This window comes from Choristoneura fumiferana, chromosome 29 (assembly GCF_025370935.1).
Source record: "Choristoneura fumiferana chromosome 29, NRCan_CFum_1, whole genome shotgun sequence".
In the NCBI taxonomy this organism is placed as follows: domain Eukaryota; kingdom Metazoa; phylum Arthropoda; class Insecta; order Lepidoptera; family Tortricidae; genus Choristoneura; species Choristoneura fumiferana.
In genome coordinates, this window is record NC_133500.1 from 5,482 (window position 1) to 30,005 (window position 24,524).

The window sequence follows — 24,524 nt, forward strand, 5'->3', positions numbered from 1 at the left end:
ATAAAATATTGGCAAATATGGCTCATAGGAAAGAAATTTACAGTTTTCTCTGATCATAAACCTTTAGAAAAAATGAACATTAAAGCAAGAACAGACGAAGAATTAGGAGATCTTACATATTATTTATCGCAATTTGATTTTGAAGTAATATACTCGCCGGGAAAATATAATGTAGAAGCAGACAGTTTAAGTAGAAATCCGGTATTAGAACCAAGCGAAAATCAAGAAGAAAGCTTAAAAGTTGTAAATCTAGTTAAAATAGAAGATATCCTAAATGATCAGAATGAAAATGATGACATAAAAAATAATAAAAATAAACTAAAGTTAAAAAACAATGTTTATTTCAAAAAAATAGGAAAAAAAAAGAAAAAATACTCCTAACTGAGGAATTCAGTAGAAAAATAATTAAATACATACATTTTTACTATTGTCATATAGGAATACAACAAATGAATAAAAAAATAAAACCATTTTATACAGCGACCAATTTAACAAATAACATAAAAAATGTTTGTGATAACTGTGAAATATGCATTAAAAACAAATCAAGAGGAAAATATAAGTTTGGTGTAATGTCTCACTTGGGTCCTGCAAAATATCCTTTTGAGATCATTTCGATAGATACTATAGGTGGATTTGGTGGTTCACGTTCTACAAAAACATACTTGCACCTCTTGGTAGACCACTTCACAAGATATGCTTATATTTTAACTTCAAAAACTCAATCTTCGGGCGATTTTATTAAACTAGTTAAAAAGGTATCACAGGAAAATAAAATTGGTATGATTCTATCTGATCAATACCCAGGTATAAATTCAAAAGGTTAAATCAAACATTAATTAACAAAATTAGGTGTAAAATAAATGAAAAAAAAGATAAATTATCCTGGACGACTATAGCTCACGAATGCACTCAAAAATATAATGAGACTGAGCACACTGTGACAGGATTTTCTCCAAAATATTTATTAGAAGGGAAAAATATTGATATTATACCAGCTGAATTAAAACAAGATATAACACATAACGATTTAATGCGGGATAGACAAGTCGCATTAGATAATACTATAAAATCACATAATTATAACAAGCAAAAATTCGATAAAAACAGGCATAAATGTGAATTAAACATAGGTGATTTAGTTTATGTTGAAAACGGAAATCGATTAAACAGGAAAAAATTAGATGAGTTAAAAATTGGACCTTATAAAATTACGGGAAAGATATCAAATTCTATTTATAGACTAGATACAGGACATAATAAATACGAATCTAATCTTTTCCATATAACAAAGCTTGTACCTGTATTTGAAAGTACATAAGGAAATAAAAATGTATAGAAAAAAAAACACAAAATACAAAACGATGTATTATCTCTGAGGGGGGGGGGGGAGATGTAAATGAAGGTTGGTTCACTTCATTTTAAACTTCTTATCTATGATATTGGATCCATAGAGCTATCGAGGCTATGACGGACAGAATGACGGTTACATATAAAATGAAAGATATTTAAAATGTGCTGATAAAGAAATTACTGAAATAATAGCTCTAAATGTTGTTTCTCTTTTCAGGTATGGTTTATTTTAGTTATTAATTATTGTTTAGCTTATGTTACGCCACATACTGTGTGAAGGAAAAGTTTATTTGTAATAAATTTCTTATCTCTTTTCAGAGCAACGCAATTTGGCTTTATTTCACCAAAGGTGCTTAATATTTAAAAACACATTATATTTATAACACCTGTGTATGTTCCTGCGAAATAAATAATTTCAATAAGTTCAATTTCAATTTCAAAAAAGCTTGTACAGGAAAGTTGCACTTTGCTCCCTCTCGTCAGGGAGGAAAAGTTACTTTTCTGAAGGAGAGGTGTGAAAACATAATTATAATTGTGTTCATCCTTCCTACTAATAATATTATAAATGCGAAAGTTTGTGAGTGAGTGAGTGAGTGGGCGAGTGAGTATGTTTGTTTCTCCTTCACGCTGAAACGACTGGTCGGATTTGGATGAAATTTGGAATGTAAATAGCTGGGCATCTGGAATAGAACAAAGGCTACTTTTTATCCCGAAATTCCACGGGATAGGGTTATAAATCTCAAAGCAACAACCGCTGAGCTTAGAGTAATGAAATTTGGGATGGTTGTTTTTAATGCAACGTCTATGGAAACAACGATGTAAGTTTTGGGATTTCCCACGGGGATTTTGTAAAATCCCTGAATCTCAATTCAACTGCTGTATCTAACGATTTACACGTGAACACGTGCGAAGTGATAATTATTTAAACGAAATAACTTGCATGCTTGCTTGCATGCTTGCTTGCATGCTTGCTTGCATGCTTGCTTGCATGCTTGCTTGCATGCTTGCTTGCATGCTTGCTTGCATGCTTGCTTGCATGCTTGCTTATAGACTTGCTTGCATGCTTGCTAACATGCTTGCTTGATTGCTTGCTTCTTTGAAATGTTTATGGTTCACGCGAGCCATGCATGCTCACTTGCTAGCTTGCTTATATGTTTGCTTGCATGCTTACTTGCATACTTGAATGCAGGATTGAATGCATGCTTGCTTGCATTATTGCTTGCAACTTGGGAAGTATGCTTGTTTGATCTGTTGTTTGCATGCTTGCTTGCAAGTTTGCTTAGATGCATGCTTGCTTGCATGCTCACTTGCATGCATTCTTGCTTGATTGCTTGCATGCTTGCCTAATTGCTTGCTTCTTTGAAATGTTTATTGTTCACGCGAGCAAAGCCGCGGGTAAAAGCTAGTTTTTCAACTAAGGTCGCTTCCGACCGAAGTAACTGGAGGTCTATGGGGGAGGCCTATCATATGTCCAACTAGTGCCTGACGTCTACGGCTGATATGATGATTTTAAATAAGTTCTTTAATTTTTTCTTATTCGTATTAACTAAATAACTCCATGCATTTCTAAGAAATGGGTTTTTTGAAAAAGCACGAAACCTTGAAAACAAATAATGTTAGGTACGTGTACGTAAATAAAAACCTCTTGTAGATGTTCAGTTTGATTAGTAATACTTATATTTATTTGAACAAAAATATATTTATAATATGAAAATTCTATTTCATCTAGCAGCAGTCAAGGACCACGTCTCAGAGCCACATTGTCATCACTTGCATCATACCTACACTGATTTACCAGCAGCACCAATATCTGACACAACAAAGCGTACATAAATGGTGTTGTAGATGGTTATGGGCGGTGGTGACACAGTAAAAGAGGCCAAGTAGGTTCAAGGAACAAAAGTACATCGCGCGGCTTAAATGTGTGCGCGCCGGTGGGCGCTGGTACGCACGCACCCGCGCACGCACACACTGATAATTTAAGGAGGATTAAGTTTTCTTTAGTCAAGGCTGCGCTGCCGTCGGCGCCATGCGTTTTGATTTTAGCTCGCGAGATAATCACCTTTTACGTTCGCACCTCGTACGTACTTACGTATTTTTTGTATCAGGTATAGTTATAAATTAGTAGTATATAAGTGTGGTTTGGTAGTTTCGAGCAAGGACACATAAAAAATAATAGATACCTATAAACAATATAGTTATAGTATTATGTGTAGGAAACATGAGTAGTATGTACGCCAGTCACCATCACCACTTCGGCGAATTTTTAAATAATATTTTTAAATTTAGTATAATAATAATAATAGAGCGGCAAAGAATCTTGTTTCTCTAGACAAGACATTAGACAATTTTAAGTTAACTTTCATACTTAAATTATTTGCCGGTAGGTAATAAATTAATCTAAAATAGACATCGACAACCCTAAGCTTCCGCGCCGGAGTAGGCAGTTAAGTCTCTTAAAGGGTCGGAGTAAGCATACTTGTTCTCTTTTACTATGGTGGTGATCTCTTTCCATCAGGAGACCCACTTGCTTGTTTGCCATCCAATCGAATAAAAAAAAACTGATTCGACTCTATTTCTAGTGCCGGTAGGACGTGTTATTTTTGCACGCTCCGCTGTGGCAGATATTAATACTGGTGTCTGTTATAGGTAAAAAACTTAAGAAGATGGCCTATGTACAAAAACAAACAAATACAAATATTATGCTTCGCAGCTTCATTCTTTGCGATTTAAGGTTTTACATAGTGTAGTAGCGCCCCCACGCATTAGCCTTGCACGGATATTTAAAAAGATTAAAACTGGCAACACTTATCCCCACTCTCACTCCTCCGGCCGGCCGGGCAGTTGGCCGTCACTTTGAATCATTCAACGTTTCCGTGCTCAAGCCTTCGCACGTCAATCGGAGCGCAGCTACAAGATGGGAAAAAGAAAAAATTATGCTGAAGACGAAGACGAGATTCGAGAAAAGATTCGAAAATTGGAGACCCAGCTACAGAACAAATCACGACGTCGTATAAGAGTTCTGGAATCGTCAAGCAGCGAAGCTGAGGGTAAGTTAAAAAAAAAAAAAAAAAAAGAATTCCACTAACTTTGCGATGCGAGCTACTGTTACGGGTTACCTCTGTCGCGTAAAAGTTATTTCAAAGGAATTACTACCCTACAGAAAGGGTTTAATATCCTGTAATGCGAGTTAACTACATTTGGGTTATCTCTGTTACATTAATACTGGCTAACTTCTTAGCTTAGTACATACATTTCAATAGCAAATCCTTATTTGCAGATGATACCACAAATCACGTGACGGACCAGACCGGACCGGGCCGGACGAATAACGTACCAAATACACCCCATACCAGTCCGCCAAGCCAGCAGTCACCATATTATCATGATTCGCCACGACGCGGTCCGTCAAGTGAACCCCCGTGGTCCCCTGCCCAGCCGCACCAGGAAATGCCACGACCGGCATCTCCGCAACCAGGTCCATCGTCGGCACCGCACCTGGTTCTGGGCGACACTGCTGAGGAGATTTTACCCTCATCCGAGGACGTTGAACTAGACGAAGAAATCCTCAAGCTTCTAGGCGACGCCCCGAAGCCCGATTTGGCCTTGGGAAAAAGTATCCACAAAGATGTCGCCAGCCGTTGGAAGGAAATATTGATGAAAGGATTACAAAAAGAGGTAAAAGAAAAAATATTGGAGGAATATCTTGTACCTAGCAATTGTGAGCTATTTATTGCACCAGCCCTAAATCCGGAAGCAAAAGCAGCGCTTCCCGATTACCTGGTAAAAAGGGACGCATCCTTGATGCATAGGCAAAAACAATTAGGGTCCGCCTTAGCAGCACTGGCTCGAGCCACAGACCTGATCATCACGCAAAATTCATCGCCTCAAGATATTCTGAAGCCAATAAGCGACGCTTGTCGTATATTATGCGATAGTCACTTTTTAGAGACCAAAACGAGAAGAAATTTTGTAATTTCAGCTATAAATACAAAACTGAAGGATGCACTGATCAACACAGAAAGAGACAAATTTTTATTTGGAGACAATGTGTCTGATAAGGTTAAAGCCGTTCAAAATCAGGTGACACATTAAAAAGTACTCCAAAGTCGTCATACAATCAATTCAATAAAAATAACTTTTCAGCCAGAAATAAAAATCAAAAAAGTAATTTAAACTACAAACCCCTGCACCGAAAACCCCCAAACCAAAGCAAATTCGATGCAGGGAGGTCTCGTCCAGCGCCAGCACAACCAGCGAGCCGGTCGAGCGCCCAACATTACCGCGCAGACCGCCCGCGTTCTCCTCCCCGGAAACCTTACCGCAGATAGTCTAACAAGAGGTAGTAAGCTACGCTGGCCGTTTACAGTATTTCACCCACAATTGGGCTCAGATTACAAAAGATCCTGTAATTTTAGAATGGACGCAAGGATATAAAATCCCTTTCGTTTCTACCCCAATTAATCATGATTGTCCTCGAGTTTACTCTAAATCAGAACAAGAACTTTATGATTTTAATAAATCAATTAAAAAGTTGCTACAAATTAATGCCATTTCAACTTGTAGCCATCACCCCAAAGAATTTATATCGAGTGTATTTTTGGTACCTAAACCAAACGGAGAAAAAAGATTTATTTTGAATTTAAAATGTCTTAACAAATTTATCCAAACTACCCATTTCAAAATGGAAGATTATCGAACGGCTTCGAAATTAGTAACTCAAGACTGCTATATGGCAACAATTGATTTAAAGGATGCTTATTTCCTAATTCCAGTTTTTAAATCGCACAAAAAATACCTTCGCTTTATATTTAACGACGTTTTATATGAGTTTAACTGTTTACCGTTTGGTTTATGTACCGCACCGTATGTTTTTACAAAAATGTTAAAACCAGTTTATGAATTTCTCAGATCGAATGATTATTTATCATGTTATTATTTAGATGACACCTTATGTATAGGAAGAACATTTAATGAATGTTTAAGGAATGTAAATTTTACGAAAAAATGTTTTGAAAATCTAGGATTTATTGTTAATTACGAAAAAAGTTGCTTGATTCCAAAAACTCATTGCAAATTTTTAGGATTTATCTTTGATTCCCAACACATGCTCCTCAAATTACCAGATAGTAAAAGAGAAAAGATCAAAAATAATTTAGTCACATTTGTTAAAACTATCAGATGCAAATTACGTGAATTTGCACGTTTAATAGGCCTTTTAGTGTCCGCTTGTCCAGCTATACAATTCTCTTGGATTTATACAAAATTATTTGAACGTCAAAAATACTTATGTTTACTCGCAAACCCTAGTTACAATTCAGTTATTTCGATTCCTAAAGAGTTAAAAAGTGATATGCAATGGTGGATACAGCATATCGATCATGCCTGTAATCCTCTAAGGTCTGATCAGTTCGAAACCGTAATATTTTCTGATGCATCTACCACCGGTTGGGGAGCTTACAACAATGGGAATAAATCATATGGTTATTGGAAAGACGAGGAAAGACATTGTCACATCAATGAACTTGAGTTAAAAGCAGCTTTCCTTGCATTAAAAGTGTTTGCAAGTGACATGAATAGTTGTAAATTGTTATTACGAATCGATAACATGACCGCTATTTCATGCATTAATAGAATGGGGAGTGTCCAATTTGAACATCTTAATTTAATTACAAGAGAATTGTGGCAATGGTGTGAAAGGCGCAAAATATTGGTCTTTGCTTCATACATTAATACAAAAGATAATAAAGAAGCTGATGAATTATCTCGTAAAAAATTTCATGATACCGAATGGGAACTAGGCGACTACGCTTATGATCAAATAATTAAAACATTTGGCAATCCAGACGTAGACTTATTTGCGAGTCGTTCAAATGCAAAATGTCCAATTTATGTTACATGGAAAAGTGACCCCGATGCGTGGATAGTAGACGCTTTCACAATATCATGGAACAGACTAAAATTTTACGCCTTTCCACCATTTGCATTGGTTTTAAAAGTTATTCAAAAAATAATAAATGATAAAGCAGAGGGTATCGTTATTGTTCCGAACTGGCCAACTCAACCTTGGTTTCCGTTATTTAATAAATTAATCTCCTCAGAATGCATATACTTTAATCCCAGTATGAATTTATTAAAATCTCCTTTCAGATCCACCCACAACTTGCACAAAACACTGACGTTGGTTGCCGCGAAACTGTCAGGAAAGCGCTACTGAATAAAGATTTGTCTCCGAGATCCGTTGAGATAATGTTATCATCACTATCAGAAAACACGTACAAACAATACAATGTTTGTATAAAAGCTTGGTTAAATTATTGCAATAAATTCGGGTATGATCATGAAAAAGCTTCGGTACCTATTGTGATTAATTTTTTAACGGAAGTTTTTGATTCAGGCGCAAAATATGGAACTTTAAATAGCTATAAGTCTGCTTTGTCATTACTATTAGGAAAATCAGTCGATGACGATCGAATTAAGCGTTTCATGAAAGGAGTTTTCAGGTTGAGGCCTACGGCTCCAAAATATAATTTGACCTGGGACCCAAATATAGTTCTTAATTATTTGGCTCAAAAATGGCCTAACGTAGACCTTAATTTGGAAACTCTTTCTAAAAAGACTATTACCTTATTAGCTTTAGTATCCGCGCATCGGGTACAAACATTCTCACTTATTAAGATAAGTAATATAATAATGCATAACACTGCTGAAATTATAATAAAAATACCAGATTTAGTTAAAACGTCTAGACCTAGGTCTTCACAGCCACTTCTAAGACTTCCATATTTTAATGAACGTCCAGAGATCTGTCCAGCGAGGTGTATAAAAACATATATTAATAAAACAAATGCACTTCGAAGTTCTAACAATGATTACCTTTTTATTAGTTATAAAAAACCACACGCCAAAATCACAGCACAGCGATTAAGTCACTGGATAAAAGACACGCTTAGTAGCAGTGGTATCGACACCACAATATTCACTGCACATAGCACTCGTCATGCAGCTACGTCTACAGCCAGCAGACTTGGTGTAGGTCTTGATGTAATCCGCAAAACAGCTGGTTGGAGTGAGTCTTCTTGTGTATTTGCTAAGTTCTACAATAAAGAAATAGTGAGTGATTGTAACCAATTCGCTGAAATGATTCTGTCTTCCACAGTTGATCTGCAATAAAGAGATTTATTTGATTATATTCATTGTGATTGTGACAAATAAATAAATAACAAAATAAACAAAAGTTGATTTACTCCTATATTACCTACTTATATGTATATTACTTCCTTTTTTTCTACTTACCATTAAAAGATCACCGTTGTAAAAATTGTCACTAGTCTCTCCGTAAGACTAAATTTCGCTCCTGGCTCTGAACATCCTACACTATGTAAAACCTTAAATCGCAAAGAATGAAGCTGCGAAGCATAATTAATGATCAAACGAACTTACCAAGTGAAGTTCGATCACAATTATGTGAGCAGCTTCATTCGACGCGATTTAAGGTTTTACATAGTGTAGTAGCGCCCCCACGCATTAGCCTTGCACGGATATTTAAAAAGATTAAAACTGGCAACACTTATCCCCACTCTCACTCCTCCGGCCGGCCGGGCAGTTGGCCGTCACTTTGAATCATTTTGTTTATAGCGATCTAAATTCGCGACTTTGTAATTTATCGGGTAGGGTAACACTGTCAAATTACATGTCAAAGCAATTCTAGATTTCTTTTGAGGGTGGGTTGTAATAAATCGCGTCGAATGAAGCTGCTCACATAATTGTGATCGAACTTCACTTGGTAAGTTCGTTTGATCATTAATATGGTCATACATTTAGGTCACTATAACTATGTACACGTAAAGTATTTAAATAACAATTAATAGGCCATAAAAGTGTGGGAGCGAAGCCCTGCAATACTAATTACGGGTTAGGCTGTTAAAAGCGGTTAAAACGACATCTCTAAAAGTGCACTTCCTAATGTACTCAAATAGTGTATTTTCTCAGAAAAAGCACTTTTTAAATGCTCCTTAGTCGCTTCCCTTAATCCCCGTCGGATCCCGTAGATTGGACTCTATAACTTTTCAAAACAATTTACATATTTCGAAACGTAAGTCTCTGGCTGCGGTTATATTACGTTTTTTTATGTACGCCGGTGAAGATTAGCGGTAGTTTGTAGGAAATGAAAGTTTATCCGGGGAATGAGCAAAGAAAGGCGGTTTGCTTTAAACGTCTGAATTACACTTTAATACCAAACTTTTGCAAATGCCTTCACAAGTGTTACATAATTTATAATCACGTCTTTAATTGTATATTTAACCCGTCGAACGCTGCTCACAACGGTGGCGCGTATCTAAGTACTTGGATTAGTCAATTTTTGTTACAAGTTTCGAAAAACCAAGATAGGGTAGTACTAGTCCAAAATTAATACCGAAAAAAATCGCATTCGTCGAATAGGTATGTTCATTTTATGGGATGATTTTAAGGGCTGAGTGAATTCAAATGATTAGATCACATTCTTTAATTTGATGGCCATCTCTGACAATTAAATTGGTAATTTTTAATTAGTGAAAATGGCATTAATACATTATTATAACGTCAATGTTACGGAACAGTTCAATATGCCATAAAATAAATTATAAAGATAGGTACAATCCTTTTACCCACAAATAAACTGCAGCTGATTAATTATGAGAACGACCTACTTATTACTCTGTGTTCCATGAACGTTATACGACTGCTGCGATTTACATATTTTAGTAGTATCCACTCAAATTATACGACCATATTGCAAGTTGGGTCATATTTTCTTCTAACTCGTTTAACTTTACAAAGGTGAAGTATCCCGTTTTTAGAATAGATAATAGATAATAAACTAAATTTAGTCAAATAAAAAAAATGTTTAGTGTTGGTGTGCAATAAAGAGTTATTGTATTATATTGTATTGTATAAAATGACAACAAAAGGAAAGAAAACCGCACATTGAAATTAATCTCTTTTGTATGTGTCATTACTGCTACCTAATACTAACAATATCACAACAAAACCTACCTACTCCGTATTCACTAATGTACAAGCTTTATAAATCTCTAAAATTTACTTTCGTGGCCCCTACACAAAACGATGAAAGGGTAAAATCAACTTCTTAGACGTCAATACTCACATCAAAGGATTTACTCAAAAACATCAGACTCCTTGCTCAAACTGTCCCTTTCTTGAAGGGAATAAAATTAACCGTTGTCCATAAAGCCGGCTCTTAGGGTTAAGGGCCATTTAACGGGTAATTGCGTCACACGGTCACGTTCTATTCTTGATAGCCTTTACAGTAGAAAAAGCGGCGATCCATCTCGAAATTACAGTCTGAGTGTCTCACGGGAGCCCGAGGGTCGCATTCTGGGAAAGCTGTAACCTGAACAAAGCTTTGAAGTTTGAAGTTAATGTTTATGTGGATTAAAAAAACTTACCTTCAACATGGAATAAATTCTTTGAATTTCGTTTGTTAAGAAAAATAAAACCCACCTAATACAGGTATGTAGGTTTCAGTAATTGTTATTAATTATTATAAAATTTATAAGTGTTTACAGGGTGGAAACGATAAGTGATCTCACTCGATTTTTTCTAAGCTATACAAGATATTGAAAAACTGGCTACTGATCCTGAAAGTGCTTCACGAGCTCTATCAACTAAGATGAACTGAAAATTCGTATAAGGGAAGCTATAGCCTTGATAACTTCAGTGATGCTACGAAACGTTCATAGAGAGCGACATAATAATATAGAGCAAGAAATTGCATAGAAAATGAAGGACGCCACTTCGAATGATATTAGAAATGTTAAAAATATTAATTTAATAATAAAATCTTATAATAAACTCGTAAATTGTATTCTTATTTGAAATTATTTATGGAAAACATTGGTTATAGGCTTTAATTATCATGTGATGAGTCTGATGAGTGTCATAATGTGGGTGTACTAAATGTATGGAAGCTGGAAAAATTGAATTTTCGGAGAGATTCAGTTTATTTTGTAACCTAGTATGAATACCGTTTGATAGAACTCGTGAAGCACTTTCAGGGTCAGTTACCAGTTTTTCGATATCTTGTATAGCTTAGAAATAATAGAGTGAGATCACTTATTGTTTCCACCCTGTATATTAAGCCACCACTCACGCACACACATAAAAAGACAGCTAAATCTTAATTCAATCTCTAACTGTTTCTGTCATTGGTTCTAAAAATAGCATCATTTTGACAGTAAATAAATAATAATCAAGGTAGTTTTGAAGGACGGTTAAAAATGTTATTAATAATTTGAGGGTAGTTTTGTTTTGTTTCATAAAACATATGTGGGTATTTGGGGATTTACAGTGACAAATTAAAACGGTGGTTGTGGTTCGTTAGTCTAACAACTGGTAGCATGGTGTACGGTTGTGTCACTCTGAAGATGAGCTCTGGTTGAGTTCGAAACGCGTCAGTGTAGTGTGGTGGTGGTGATAGATGGGTTTGTGTGATTTGTGTGTGTTCTTACAGTGTGGAGGTGGAGGAACTGCATGAACACGCATATTTTGCATAAGCTTAGCTATCATAAGGTCGCGGGTGAGCAAGGAAATTCTTTTAGTTCATTGATATGGACCTCCGAAAAGTAACGCCTGATTCAATAAATCATTTTGACACGTTGATAATTCTTTCCTTGAGCCACTCTACTACATATATTGAAAATGAGATTCTTCTGGAACTCCCCAACTGTATGAACTGGGGATAACGCACTAATTTCTCATTTAATTGATAAACACATAGGTATATGATATGTAAGTTTATGCACCTCTATTCAATAAAACTGTTCAATCTCCCATGTGGTATCTAAAATATTTATGTTCCAGTCGAGTATTTCTATTCAGATAAAGATAGATTCAGTAAAAAATCTTATTTCAAATAGCATGAGTTCATGTCATGGTTCCTAAGAAGAAATTTTCGTATGTCAGATAGTTTCAGACTTTCCATACTGACCAATATAAATGGGCCACCCTGTATATATGTAGTATTAATCTCCTCATCGGTTTCGATGACGGCGACCCAAAACTATTGTACAAATTATGACGCCTATTATGGGCTCTGATTCTGTTATGGCTGGCTAGGCCGAATTTACTTTTAAGATAATTTACTACAGCCGCGAACATTTCAAATGTTGCTAAATACCTACATCTCTTAAGTTTTTAAGTAAACACGTGTTTGGTTTTCAAGTAGTACGAGTACCTAATATCATAACATTACACTTGAAATTTACCACGAGCTTTACGGTGAAGGAAAACATCATGAGGAATCTTGCACAAACCTGCGAAGCAATTCAATGGCGTCTGTGAAGTTCAGGATAAATAAAAATAAAATGTTTTTTTTTTGTTTACTGTACTTTTATTAGGTACTGCACTTACATTGTTATGTTATTTAAATATCGACACTAAATTTCAAGTCTATCCAGTCACTGAAAGTGGGTGAAATTTGATTAATAAAGTTTAAAGACAGCATGCAAACATACCTACATAATAGTATGAGTAGGTATTATATGTTATGTAAAAGTTTGTAATGACATGAAATTACATTATGAATTCTGAATAAATATATTAGTTATAATTCCTTTCGTGCGATTGTTGAATCATTGTGAATGTAGCTTTACGGATCGAGATTTTTTGAATTATTGTGAATGTAGCTTTACGGATCGAGATTCTCTGCTTTTCAAAGTCAAAGTCAAAAAGTGTCCTTATTCAGTTTAGGCTATAACAAGCACTACTTATGTAAACCCTAAGCTCATAATATTTTAGAAGGCACGTGTCGCGACACTTCCGCGAAATGTATATTGTCTATGGCAATGCCTTTAACTCTATGGTAAGTTAGTCTATGACTTCCTGTTCTGTCGATCTGTCATAGTTCAGTTGGCGCGCTCGCGAGTGTGACTTTTCTAGTTGATGTTCAGTATTCAGTTTACTAGAGTCAGTGTCGTGTTCCTGGAATAATGGTCACATCGCGGGCGACGCAGCTATGAAAGCTAAGTACTATAATAAGTATACCAAGTGCCAAGTAGCATTATGGGTGCCTTAGATTTATCATCTACCTACATTAACATGTAATAACCAAATTCCGATAGAGACAGATATCTTGATAATTGTGGTCTGTGTAACCAATGCTTTGACTCCTAATGTGAGTAGTTAGTGGCTTGTCCACCTGGCGCCGAGACTGAGGTCTCAGAATATAAAAACGATTCCCATGTTAGACTAACTCTTCATGGTCCCTGTGGATATGAGGGGGAGCTGCTCCACAGTCTGCCTTGCAGTATGAGCACAGTGGGTGACCTGCGGCGATCCCACTGGATGTTTAATATACAGGCTCCGAGAGTGCCGATATAAGCACATATATCGCTAGAAATAAAGCATATGTTTGTATCTATATAATTGTACATAACTTAATTGATGATGATAACCATATAAGTTCACTAGGTAAACCTAAGACACCTATTAGGGCTCCATGCAGTGGAGTCATACTTTATCTACTCCAACAGGTGGTGAATCAAGTATAGCGAAGCAGACTAAGGCCACGGAGCTGAACACAGATGGCCTGACTAGGAGTATACAGGTATGAGTCGCAATCTTAATCACTTGCATACTATAATGAGAATACATAGAGTTGATGCATTGTTCAACCAGGGCAAGTGTCGCTGCCCTGTCTATGTAGGTACGTTAGGTAATGGTGTAACGGCCTAGGATAATATCGTGGCGACAGCACGGTTGGAATTCAGGAGACAAAATTTTCGTCGAGCATTAGACAAGAGTTAGCATGGTCATATTTCAATTGCGACTTGTTACAAAAAGTACAATTAAACCTGTAAACTTCCAGATGCTCAAATTAGATTTGAGCCCTATCTGATATTTTATTCTACGTACTACGTAATTTAAACATGTTTTTTTTTATATTTCAGTAAGTAAGTATTGTATAAATAATTTGAAGTAAACTTTCACGTATCCTTTCCTGATAAATATATCTATACAAAAGTCTGTATTTGAGTTTTGAAGAAAAAATATGTATATCTTTTGTGTAATTTTTTTAGACCAATACTTTATTAGGAAGTTTAAAATTCAAACGTCTGTCTATTATTTTAGATACCGCAAATTATTTTAGATATCCTTTTTTATTTATTGATACTTAGAAAAATACACCGCAAGAAACCTGGTTAGCGGTAGAAAATTATTTTCACAAAATGAAAATCATATTACAAGTCACCTAACTAATACAAACAAAACAAAGTAAGTAAATAAAGTTATTCCTAATAGAAAAAGAGTTAAGTAAACATTTTTTTACTAAAATCTCCCGACTTAAAGACATAGATTTTGAAAGATTAACACAATTTAAAAATACGAAGATATTGTTTTGAATTTTCAAGTAGACAGAGATATCCGACATGTCGTATGATGTTATATCAGCACGACGACCATACAAATTCTGTATAGAACTTTAATGATACATACTTATGATGATTTTTAAGTCGTTCCTTTATATTCTAGTTTTGTATCGAGTTATTAACAAATAAAGTGTTCCATGAATATTTTCTATTACGTTGTAAGATACTTGACCTACCGATAGATACATGTCACATTTTAAGTTTGACAGAGTATCTTAAAACGGTCCAACTATTCAGACGCCTATGTAGTTCGTAACCCGTATATGCGGCATGATTTTATACTCAAGTCAGGCGTCTTACGCGCATATGCTTATATTCTGTGGTTTAAGTATATTTCCTTTTCTCCATTTTATTTCGCTTTTCCTGAGTCCCGGCAAATCCCACTTGTTCACGGCTCGACACGTAAAACCGGCTGCGTCTATCTCGTCACGTACCAACTTGCCTGTCAGGTGCGCAGCAAATCTTACAAACAAAACTTGTATTTGTGTTCTAAGATTTCGAGTTGCAGAGCGATAAGGTTTGGGTAGCTGGGCGCAGAGCGGGTGCGGGAGCGGGCGAATAATTAATTCCTATCATCCTACTAATATTATAAATGCGAAAGTTTGTAAGTCTGTTTGTTTGTTTGTAACTCCATCACGTCTAAACCGCCGAAACAATTTGGATGAAATTCGGTATACAGATAGTTTGCGTCCCGGGGAAGGACATAGGATAGTTTTTTTTTCCAGAAAATCGCTTATTTCCCGCGGGACAGTGGAAACCGATGTCTACCTGGACGGAGTCGCGGGTAACGGCAAGTAGTAATAAATAATTTAATAATTTGGTGTAATCAATCAGAAGCCCTTGAGGGCCGGGCCGGACCAGATGAGCGTAATCTATTTATACTATAGCAGATACGATAATGTCACCTAAACATATTGTGGACTTAAAGTATGTACATATATTATATATTTTGACACTACTAAACTTCAACACTAATTCGAGATGAGTTTTGTCCAAAATTGGTTATAAGACCTAAACTAAAGTTTGGTATTTTTTTACCTACAACTTCATTCAGATCTTACGTGGATCAAAATCTGCTGATATTGATTTCCTATATGGAAATAATTTGACATTTTATATTTCAGTCTTCATACAATTGCAATATTTTTCGCGATTGTACCTATATAAAAGATGCTCTGTTGGAGCGAAGCAATGTAAAATTAGTTACTACAACTGATATTACACATATATTTAATACTAGTTGTGCCCGCGACTTCGTCCGCGTAGACTTAGATTTATCTCAGTAAGTTATTGTTTTGAATGCCTAGCAGCTTTTATAGAAAAGATACATGGCATCAAAATGTATACTTCTTCTTATTCATAGTTACCGAATAAAATACGTGTGGTTGTGGACTTGTCCCGATAAGTTTATCTAGACGGGTGGCTTTTCTGCGACTTTTATCCCATTTCGCTTTTCTACCGCATGACGGGTTGGTGGCTTTTCAACGGCTTTATTGTTACCTATTATCACCAAGGTCATGGTTTCTCAGGCCCGTCACATGCGACCAGCGGCATCTGCATGTGCGTCGCACCACGCGAATTAATGGTGCCTATCCGCTGCCGGTGACGTTTCAGAGAAACCGCCCTACAATAAATTAATTTTCTTTATAGAATAGATAGATAGATATAAATAGATGTATAGATAGAAACTTGTCATTTGACTAGTTTAGCCCCAACAAAAATACTTCAAGGTTTGAGGATGCGTTCCCACCAGAGATGTGCGAAAATGCCTTGCGAGGAATGTGTTTGTCATGAACCAGTAGAAACGCTCCATTCACGTTTACATTTCGCTCAAAGTGGAAATATTACAACGGAGCGAGGATAGACAAATGAAACATTTATATTAGCTCATGACCTAAAACCGCTACAAGTTTATACGTACCCTGAGTTTGTACGTATTGTGTCTAGCTGTCTAGCGAATCTAAAGCCAGGTTCCTGCGACTTTCACCTTGTTAACGGTAATGAAAGATAATGCGCGAGCATAACATCTGCTGCTCGGACGATTCACTTGGCAAGTAAATACATTGCTCACTATAAGTACACTGCTCAAAAAAACCTTAGGTAATAAACCTGTGTTTAAAACTCAATTCCTTGAAGAAGTTTATTCCTGTGCTTCTGCCTTTTAAAAGCAATTTAATTGAATTTCAAGTCACATAAAAAGAAAGGAAGAGTTTTACTTTGAAAGGATTCCATATTGTGTCAGTGTCGAGCTCGGACTTTTTGTTGTTTTCGAAATTTGTTCATGTATACCCAAAGGGCCAACTCGACTTTATATACTAGGTAAATGTAATCAAATATTACAAAGGGACAGATCGTGGTCTCCGATTCAATGTTTACTCCACAGGCTATACAAACGCCACAGTTAAATTGATTTAGTTACATTAGGCAACACAAAAACAAATAAGCAGAGGATTTGGGGAAATAAATATTTAAGTGAGTGAAAAATCCACTGCACCGTAAGGCGAGATCGCGGGTAAAGAATTAAATTAGCTGGGAGGCGAGGGCGGGCGGAATCACAACATATCTCTCCCGAATGTTTCTTTTAGTTACATACTCATGGCCGCAACTAGGGTAGACGAGGGTAATTTTACATGCTTTGTGGTTATTGCTGTAGCTATTTTCTGATTAGTTACTTGTTCCTTATTTTATGTTTTATTTTACTTTATTGGAGAACCAACAGAGATAGAATCATACAAAAACATATTATGCTACAGGTACTCTGAAAAAAAAAACTACCTCCTTACCGATTCTCACCAAAACATATTCCGATAATTTTAACAACAATAAGTAGGTACGCACTAAGTATTACAATAATTAAGTTAAAACTAAATCTAGTAATCATGCAAAAAACAAAGAAAACGTACAATTATTCGTACGTTATTCTGGGTCGCTATTTTTCGCCATTTTTCAATCGATCGTTAATTTTCAGAAGCCTTCATTTAATTTGCAATTATTAAGAAGGTACGTACAGTCAAGTGTAAAGGAACTCATACAAAGTTTCAAAAATAAGTACCACAGACTCTTATTCCGACGCAATAAGGTCCTAGTAACATATTTTCCAGTGGTTCGAATAGATACTTATTTTTGCACTTGACTGTAGTCGTAAGTATCTAGTCTTCAAATGTTGTTAGTCGAATTTCACCCATTTCTACTAATCAGATCGACTTAAAATTTGGTTTGGGCTCAATCCGTCGGAAAAGGATTGTAAGAGTGTTTTTAGGGTTCCGTAGTCAACCTGGAACCCTTATGGTTTCGCCATGTCTGTCCGTCTGTCTGTCTGTCCGTCCGCGGCTACGCTGAGAGACCGTTAGTACCTACCAGAAAGCTGTAATTGGCATGAATATACATATCAGTCACGACTAAAAAGTGGTAAAATAAAAATAAAAAACATTTTTTTTTACAGTTCCTCCCATAGACGTAAAGTGGGGGTGATTTTTTTTCTCGACTAACCCTATAATGTGGGGTATCGTTAGATAGGTCTTTTAAAACCATAAGACGTATGTACGATTTTTCGATTCAGTTTGTTTCCGAAATATTCAACTTTAAAGTGCAAAATTTCATAAAAATCAAGCACCCCTCCCCGGAATCCTATTCAGGGCTTGTCTGGGCTTGTCTGACATGCTCTTGGCCACTTTTTTTATAAAAAACCATCTCATTATGATATAATTCATTGATCTGATGGTCGCGCATAAATGGTCGTTACATTTATTAGATGACGTTCCTAATTACCTGCCAGGCCACTATTAACAGTATCCTCGTAACAGTCGGAAGTGGGTCTCGCCGGGTATCGCGACCATAAATCACGGTGTCAAAGCAAATTGTTATCGAATTAGACAAGCCGGCCCGGCCCGGGGGAGCTGATGGATCCCAATGACGTAAGGACGTTGGCAATTTAGGAAAAACTGATGAAAACTATTCCATTTTGTTTTCTTTGTGTCTCGTCACGTAACGCAGAAATATTTTGCATGTTTTTCTACACTGAGAAGCAAAATTAGAGTTGCCTTGAATGGAACTAATTGTACTAAGTGACTTTATATTTACTACCCAATATATTTAGTTAGTAACTATGCGACGCTTTTTAGGTACACTGAGTACCTACCAATAGGGGATCTGCGAGCTTGAGCTGTAGACCTAGCAAAATGGCTCCGCCCTTTTGAAAACCATCCAGAATCTGAATACAGTTATTGAATGTGCTCACAAAATTTAACGTTAATCAGTTGAGAAATGCGATCTGTAGAGGAGAATAACCGGACATCCACCGGACCTCTGGATAGACATACGAAAGCCTTTTTACCCAAGCTGAACACAGATGTTTCACTCGCTCTTCGAGCTTGCTTTTTCATTTAACGTTAACAGATAATCATCAGATTAAACTTATTTTTCCCCCCATTTTTTATAGGACAACTAGAAAGGTAAAATAAATTATGAATGTGGGTGAAATTAAATTAAAAACGCACACAATAATCCATGATCTCTTAGTATTCTACGTGGCATAGTGTCACGATTTTCATACATAAATTTTGTACTGTTTAACATGTCACTCTAATGGTAGTACTCTCCTCATTACACAGCCTAGCAAGTGAAAAAAATGTATCCGAGGAATGAAGAACATCCTACCTTCTTTGAAGTCTGTCAAAAAAGTGTATTGCTCTGTATTGTTTCGCTGAACAACCATAACATGACGTAGCATTTTAGAATTTTGATCAGTGTATGAAGAGGAAATGAAAATTTCTTCTCGTACTATACTAATGACACGAGTTGGTGATACATACGAGGATGAAGGGCCCTTAACGCGGTCAAAATTAATGCCAAATGAAATGAGTACTCTTTAGAGTTTGAGAGCCACTCGTGAAGTCAATTAATTTCGACCACCAAATAACACTTGTGCAGCTTCATCGTCGGTCATCGATCAATCACTATTATTCACGACAAGCGGCGCATAAAACACATCCCCGTAGCTGATGTTGCTGTGTCACACACTTAAGAGAAGTCTCTTCGTTCCATTCTCCATACAAACGTAGTCCCGGTCTCATTTGAAAACTAGGCAACAGAAATAGATGAAATTTTGTAAGTATGGACTAGACGTAATTATCTATGCCTGTGTTTTTTTCAGATTTTCATTTAAATGTGTAATATCAGAATTACAGGAGCTCAAAAGTCGACACAAAAAAAAATGTCAACTTTGCACGAGAATTACAGACTAATAAAGCATTCTTACAAAAACTAAAAAAACCACGGGCATAGAAAATATAATGAATATCTTGACTGTAAAATATCATTGATTTCTGTGCTATACTTTTCGTATAATATGAGGACAACGAAACCCAAAATTCAACCGACCAAATGTTGAAAAACCTACAGCTATCTCGATATAAATTACGGACGTCGTTGCGGAAGCCATGGGGGGGAAGGCTGCGAGCGCTTATGTCGTTATGTCACGAGCGATAAAGACAGCAATATCCCAAACCAATACCTAACGCGGCCGCGCGGCCGGCAGGGAAACTTCTCTTAAGTGACATCAATTTACATATTTAGCCGAATTCAATAACATTTCTCGTGACATGGTTTTTGTTAATATGAATAAATGACAAGTCAATGTGTGGATGTAAAAAAAACAGATAACTTTATTCATTCTGCATGCTCCTGTTGTAATGCCCCGCCTGGTAAACCAGTTAGATCGTAGGTGTTAAACCAACTGGAGTGGAGGCATCATGCATACTAATTTTTGTATAAGAATACCTGTAATTTCAGGTAGGGACAGACTGATGCAACTTAACAAGCAATTGCGGACCTCCTGCAATGTATTATAAAAGCTAAAATACTTTGTAACAGTTTTTCATAGTCTGCACGCCATGAACAGCAATGATATTAATATGTAATGCGAGGCTAAATGATACATATCATGTTAAATTACACCTACACCAGTTTGTACACGCCTTTGCAGCGGAGGACAAGGCATCGAACTCCTACGAAATGTCAATACTAACGCATGTCTTGATCACGTCGCCATGCACGCACACCTTTCAATTAACATTACATGCACATTTATAACGGACTAGCTTTTCTTGCGACTCTGTCTGCGAAGAATTCGTTTATTGCTATTCCGTGGAAATTTTTCCAGGATAAAGCTATCCTTTGTTCTTTGCAGAGTCTCAAACTATCTCCATACAAAATTTCATCAAAATCGGTTTAGCGGTTTAAGCGTGAAGAGGTATCAGACAGACAAATAGTCAGTTACATACTTTCGCATGTAAAAAATTAGTAAGGATAACTAATACCGCTGATTTATTTTTCCGGCTTAGTCTGTATCGACGAACTGCTCAAAATTGGGCTTTTGTACAGATGGTAGTTCGAAAAGGATTTCTTTAGATACATAATAATTATGTTCAATGAAACATTGAGTGGTATCACCGATACTGGAAGAAAATATACACAATATCATTCTATTTCTTTTGTTTGTTAATTTTGTGATCACTGGTTTATCCGGTTACTTTAATGCCCTAAGAATCAGACTCGCCCTTGCCCGATTATTTCAAAGCAACAAAACAATGCGCTCGACGAGTAACGAAGCTGCTCCACGTCAGTAGGGTTGCTATCGCACGATCGCAAGCGCATTTTGTTAATGGGGGTGATCCAAGTGGCCAGGGAACAAAGAGAAGCGAAAACGTTGTCCGCTGAAAGCGAACTCTTGCGACGGAGTAATGACCTAGATAAGAGTTTAACTACTTATACATACACAGCGGCACAAATTTTGGCCCTTTCAAAATTACCTATTACTAAATGCATTTGAGGGCCAGATTTTTTGGCGCACAGTATACTTATTGTGTGTGTGTGTGTGGGTGCGGGTGCGGGTGCGGGTGCGTGTGCGTGTGCGTGTGCGTGTGCGTGTGCGTGTGCGTGTGCGTGTGCGTGTGCGTGTGCGTGTGCGTGTGCGCGTGTGTGTGTGTGTACATCATAATACAAATAAAAATTATGAAGATGTCGTCAGAAATTTTTAGACGTCGACTACGTGTTTGCCTTGAAGGGGGGTTGTTTGGTATGTTTTATTTAAGCTAGGTTAGTGAAAAATAAGTTTGTAAGTAATTTAACTTCTCATGTTTATTTACGACAAATTAAACAAGCTGTTAAATTTTGTTTTATGTAGTTATTCTAAGTTTAGGTTAGTTTTATGAAATTGGATTTAATTTACTCGTTATTTACTTATATTTGTAAGTTGTATATATTTATATGTATGTGTACCTAAGTATATGGTTTCGGTTTTGTCCAACTTGCTCCAAAGTTAGAATACGAGCAATCGGCTGGCAGCTTGCCATGCTACGTTAAAAAATAGCTCCCACTTGTATGATTCAGCATAAGTATATATTGATGATTGATCAATTGTGTTTATTTATATAATGTAGAAACTGGAAGGCAAAGATCTGTCAATGACAATGAGACTTTCACTGTTTGTTGGAATATAACAACAGGATGGATTAGTTATTAAGTAGAATTTTCCCGAATTGATGAAGATTTGGTATTTATTAGGTAAGTATTATTATCCTGCTAAACCTTTCCTTATAAATAACTAAAACAACAAGAGAAGTTGTACCTAATGGCGTCCATAATTCCTCTTCGAAATGGATTGAACGCAATTGTTTTTGGCACTGAGTAGGTATGGCAATATTATAACGTCAGATACTTACGTTCACATGTATGTGAAAAAGATTAATAATAATTATATTCCAGCTTTCGCACTAAGCCTAATTGCACACATCTGCTGCCTGAACTAATACGATTTGCTGTGAGGTTTTAATTGCACGAACACAGAAGAGTTATATATATAATGAGTCAGTTAATTAATTAAGCGTGCACTAAAATTATTTCGTAATAGTGATGCCAAATAATAAGAGAGACTATCTTATTTTAATATAACCTTATTAGCTTTATGTTATTATAATAGTGAACTTATGTTTGTTTGTTCAGTTGTTTCAAATAATGGCTCAGGTAAATAATTAAACAATACAATAAACTACTTACGGATCAAAGGAACAGAGGACAGATCTCCAGCGACTGAAAAAAGGAGCTGTACTTACAAGATTTTAACTCTTTTTTCCCGACTGCGAAGAAGGAGGGTTATGTGTTTGACGTGTATGTCTATTCCTATGTCCTCTCGTAACTACTCAACGGCTGGACCGATTTTGATAAATGATACGTCATTGGACTCATCTTGATGACGCAAGTGACATTGGGGACATTAAACTTTTGAAAAATTAAAATGTTGGATTTTTGGCGCCAAATTGTAAGTTTTCAAAAAATGTTTTTCATTCAAATCTATCGAGTGGGGTATCAAATGAAAGCTAATGATTAGCCCATTCTAAATATATACGGGTTATAATAGTTATAATCTACCATTTTCACAGAACTATTAAAAAAGTAGGAAAAAAATAATAATTTAAAAAATCAAAAACCCAACTGCCTTAAAAAATACTAAAAAGAAGAAAAAAAAAGAAGAAAACAAGTCTTCTAGTGCCCTAGAACTTTGTTAAGTAGCTAACTTAAAGTTCAACAGTCGGGACCCATTTAAATCGTGCCACTCAAAAATTCATACCTAATGGGTCCCGACTGTAGTTCTAGCCCACTAGAAGACTTGTTTTCTTATTTTTATTTTATCAGTTTGGTCAGGTGACTTCATGGTCATTTACCTCTGTCACATAATAGAAAAAGAAATGAAATGAATAGAAATGGCCGATTTGAGATACCTCTCTAAACTGTTATTTCTAATCTGTGAAAGAGGCCTGTGCGGTAATGCGGCCTGAGTTTTGGGTTCAAACTTTCGAAGCCTGTGGCGGGAAATCTACAAGTTTTATTTCAGCTTATATTTAGTTTTAATTTAGTCAGTAAAGTTAATCTTTAAAATATTTCATAATTTTTTAAATGTAAATATTCCCAGTGTTGTAAATAGGAATTATATATTTTTTTAACTTATAAATTCGACAAATGGCAGCAACGTCTTGTAACTTGCGCCGGCGGCGTCCCCGGAGGGTCAACGCCGGGCGCAATGACAACCCCAAATAAACGCTCCCCAGAACTTCGCCGCGGCCCTTACACGAGCCTCATAGAATCCCGTTTAGCCCCACATACACTATGCTTATTATAGTCGTGAATGCCTGTCATTCGCCGCTACGGTATTTCATATGAAAACAAAAGAATGTTATTTTTATATTAGTAATATTTGACCTTTATGAAAATATTGTGATGTAAGGATACGTTATGGATATAAAAAGTGCGGCATTTTTATTAGTATGTGTATGAAATAGGAAATGTATACCTCAGTATTAGTACGAGGAGAGGAAAATATGGCTTATTTTCATGTAATTAGGACATAGATAGTTTAAGTCATTCTCATACTTAGGGGCTGTTTCACCATCCATTGATTAGTGTTAACTAACGGTTAAATGTGATGCCGTCTCCGTCTTTTCGAACAAAACAAATAGAGACGGCATCACATTTAACCGTCAGTTAACACTAATCAATGGATGGTGAAACAGCCCCTTAATGATACATAATTTCAAATAATTCCATAATATTTCAGCAGTTTATTGGGTTATTTTAACTCAACACTGCCATATACGTTTTTTTGGAAATATTCAATATTAGTAAAGTGTCACGTCTTTGACGCAGTACACTCTGAACATCGACCAATGTATGGAACCATTTGTTAAC

The 24,524-nt window shown here is 36.2% G+C and overlaps 1 protein-coding gene across 1 annotated transcript; it reads left to right on the forward strand.

Annotated features, from left to right (window-relative positions):
• Positions 1–4,238: 4,238 nt before the first annotated feature.
• Positions 4,239–5,448, forward strand: LOC141444041 (uncharacterized). Its single transcript, XM_074109480.1, has 2 exons — positions 4,239–4,403; positions 4,634–5,448. The coding sequence occupies exons 1-2, from the start codon at positions 4,271–4,273 to the stop codon at positions 5,446–5,448; spliced, it is 948 nt and encodes a 315-aa protein (XP_073965581.1). The 5' UTR covers positions 4,239–4,270.
• The last annotated feature ends 19,076 nt before the right edge of the window (positions 5,449–24,524 follow it).